This window comes from Olea europaea, chromosome 18 (assembly GCF_002742605.1).
Source record: "Olea europaea var. sylvestris chromosome 18, O_europaea_v1, whole genome shotgun sequence".
Classification (NCBI taxonomy): domain Eukaryota; kingdom Viridiplantae; phylum Streptophyta; class Magnoliopsida; order Lamiales; family Oleaceae; genus Olea; species Olea europaea.
The window spans coordinates 13,769,893-13,772,589 of record NC_036254.1 but is presented as its reverse complement, the minus strand read 5'-3'; the positions used below and the strand labels follow the sequence as shown (position 1 = coordinate 13,772,589).

Sequence of the window (2,697 nt, the reverse complement as noted above, 5' to 3'; positions counted from 1 at the left end):
GAAGAACAGATGCCAGCTGCTCTCAAAATTGACTTTTGCTGTGAAGCAATATGCTTGACCTTTATTCAAGTTTGTTTTACATGACACTTGACAATACTCTTTTGCAGTCAGCTTTCTTCGAATAACCTCAGTGGCCAAATACCTGAGCAGTTATTTCAAATTTCTAAGTACAAGTATCATCTCTCTCTCTCTCTCCCCCCTTCCCTCGCTCTCTCCCTCTTATCTTCTTACCTACCTACTTATCCACTTATATAACTACCTGCATATGGAGATGTGTGTGCATGTGTGTACATACTTATGAACATCTAAACGTGTATGGATGAATACCTCTTCAGCACATTTATCACATTGACATCAAATTTGCTTAAGTTGCTTTCTTCAGTTTTACAGGGAACCACCTAAATTGTGGCATCAATACTGTCCACCGTTGTGAATCAGACAATGGAGGTATATGCACCTCACATTTTCGCTGCTACTCTAGGTTGTGTGGATGGTAGGTGTTGGATATATGACGTATATCTTGTGAGATGAATGAAGAGCAAATCATCAAAAAAGATCTAGCAGCTAGATTGTTTTGAATAATTTAACAACTGTATCCCCAGAGAATATGACACATGAAAAGTTATTTGGAAAATAGAAGTCAAATATCTCTATCTTGGCAGGTGATTCAAGTAAATCAAAGACGGGTATGATAATAGGGATCGTTGGTGCGCTCTTGGTTATTCTTCTTGGAGGTTCTTTTCTGTTATTTATGTGGAAAGCTAGGCACAAAAGCTACAGGCGTGAAGTATTTGTGGATGTTGCAGGTTTGTCTTAAATCTTGGTTATGGTGAACTTTTTGTATTTGATCTCTGCAAGAGATTCTGAATAATTGTTCTACAGTATACAGTCTGTAACAGCATTTTTTTGATTTGAACTGTTGTATATAGAATGGCATTAAAATTTCTTGTAGTTGTATCAGAAGTCATCCACTAATATTATAGCCTGTAATGGGATGTCCATGGTTGCACAACAGTTAATTAGAATCTTGGGAAAATAATAACAGTTAATTTGATTCTCTTGTCTGTTCTTCTTTTTGTATTCATAAGATCCATTAACATCTGCATAAAGTTTTTGTTGTTCAAATTACTAGAGCTATCGAAACTGCAAAATTGAAAATCTGTTTTTTCTCCTGTTGCTTCTTTTTTTGATATTTTTATTTTTAATGATGAGTGCTCAGGTGAAGTTGATCGGAGAATTGAATTTGGACAATTGAAGAGATTTGCATGGAGAGAGTTGCAACTTGCTACAGATAACTTCAGTGAGAAAAATGTCCTTGGACAGGGAGGTTTTGGGAAAGTCTATAAAGGAGTGCTTACCGACAACTCAAAAGTTGCTGTTAAACGTTTGACTGATTTTGAGAGTCCTGGTGGAGATACCGCATTCCAGCGTGAAGTTGAGATGATAAGTGTGGCTGTCCATAGAAATCTTTTACGGTTGATTGGGTTTTGCACCACACCAACCGAGCGCCTTTTGGTTTACCCCTTTATGCAGAACTTGAGTGTCGCCTCCCGTCTAAGAGGTATCACTTAGTTTCTTTAGTTTTTAATTGCAGACAAACATTTGGATGTAGAGTAATTAATTGTTAGATTTTAAGTTATCTGTGTTCCATTGCCGGGTTAGGTATATATTATCTCAAGGACATGTGTGGGTTTAGCCGTTAGGAGACTATACTTGGAGTTTTCTGTGTCTTCATCTTTATACTGGTGATACTGGACTTGTGTGAATTTTTGATGGGCATTCTTTCTGAATCCCACATCAGTCATTTAGAAACTTTCTTTTGAAATACTTATTTCACATATTTTTATTAATCTCTCTCTTTTATTTATTTATTTATTTATCTATTTATCTATTTATGTTTTTTAAGGGAAAGTAGTGAAATGCATGACAGAGAATAACTGTTACATGCCTGACGTTTGTACACATGAAGATATTAGGAACTAGCTACCTCTTTTGGGCCCTTGCTTTCAGGCCGATAAAGCAACGCAAAATTATTGGACTAGTTTCAAACTCCTTTAAACAGGACAATCAGGATTTTGAAGAGGAGATTCACTAGTTTGTTAAGGGAAAAAGTCAAATCCACGAGGAAACTGAAGCAATTCTCATCATAACTCAGACATTTTAAAATTCATTTGAGTTTTTAATTGTTGAAAAGAAGAACAATGATTTTTGTTTTGCTGTAAGCAACTAAACTGTTCTGAAGAAGCTTAAGTCGGTCTTAAATTACATCACGGAAAGGGACATGCTGTAGAAAAGCAGTTTAGAATTGTTTCAATCTCTTTTGCCTCCTAGCTTGGAAACGGACATGCTTTGGGTGGTCACATTGCTGAACTTAGCCCATTAACATTTTCCACCGATGTTGAGTTGCGACATTAGAAACCATAGCTACTGAAAGAGAATAAATGATCTTGAAAAGTGAGTAATAATCGTGACAGAGTGCAAGATTGAAACAATCAAATTTAAGCTTAATTAAAATTACTTTTGGTTCTGCTGAAACAGAAACAAATTATGATAGGATTTAGGTTGATAACCTCCATAATTCAGGTGACTCAAGGGGGAAATGTATTAAATTAACCTGGTTCTTTATGTCAGTTGACCTTAATAGCATGTTTGTGAGGATTGGATAGTAGTCGTCAGAATTAAGGAAGAAAAAAAAGC

General features: G+C 35.9%; 1 protein-coding gene across 1 annotated transcript; it reads left to right on the top strand.

Annotated features, from left to right (window-relative positions):
• The first annotated feature begins 31 nt into the window (after positions 1-31).
• Positions 32-1,850, top strand: LOC111367537 (probable LRR receptor-like serine/threonine-protein kinase At5g10290). The gene is made up of 4 exons (XM_022988475.1): positions 32-173; positions 383-447; positions 663-806; positions 1,220-1,850. The coding sequence occupies exons 3-4, from the start codon at positions 689-691 to the stop codon at positions 1,570-1,572; spliced, it is 471 nt and encodes a 156-aa protein (XP_022844243.1). The 5' UTR covers positions 32-173; positions 383-447; positions 663-688; the 3' UTR covers positions 1,573-1,850.
• The last annotated feature ends 847 nt before the right edge of the window (positions 1,851-2,697 follow it).

Excerpts from the sequence above, each read along its gene's own strand:
- LOC111367537 (XM_022988475.1), top strand. The coding sequence starts at position 689 with ATGATAATAGGGATCGTTGGTGCGCTCTTGGTTATTCTTCTTGGAGGT. Across the intron at positions 807-1,219 it reads AGTATTTGTGGATGTTGCAG|GTGAAGTTGATCGGAGAATT; the intron begins GTTTGTCTTAAA and ends ATGAGTGCTCAG.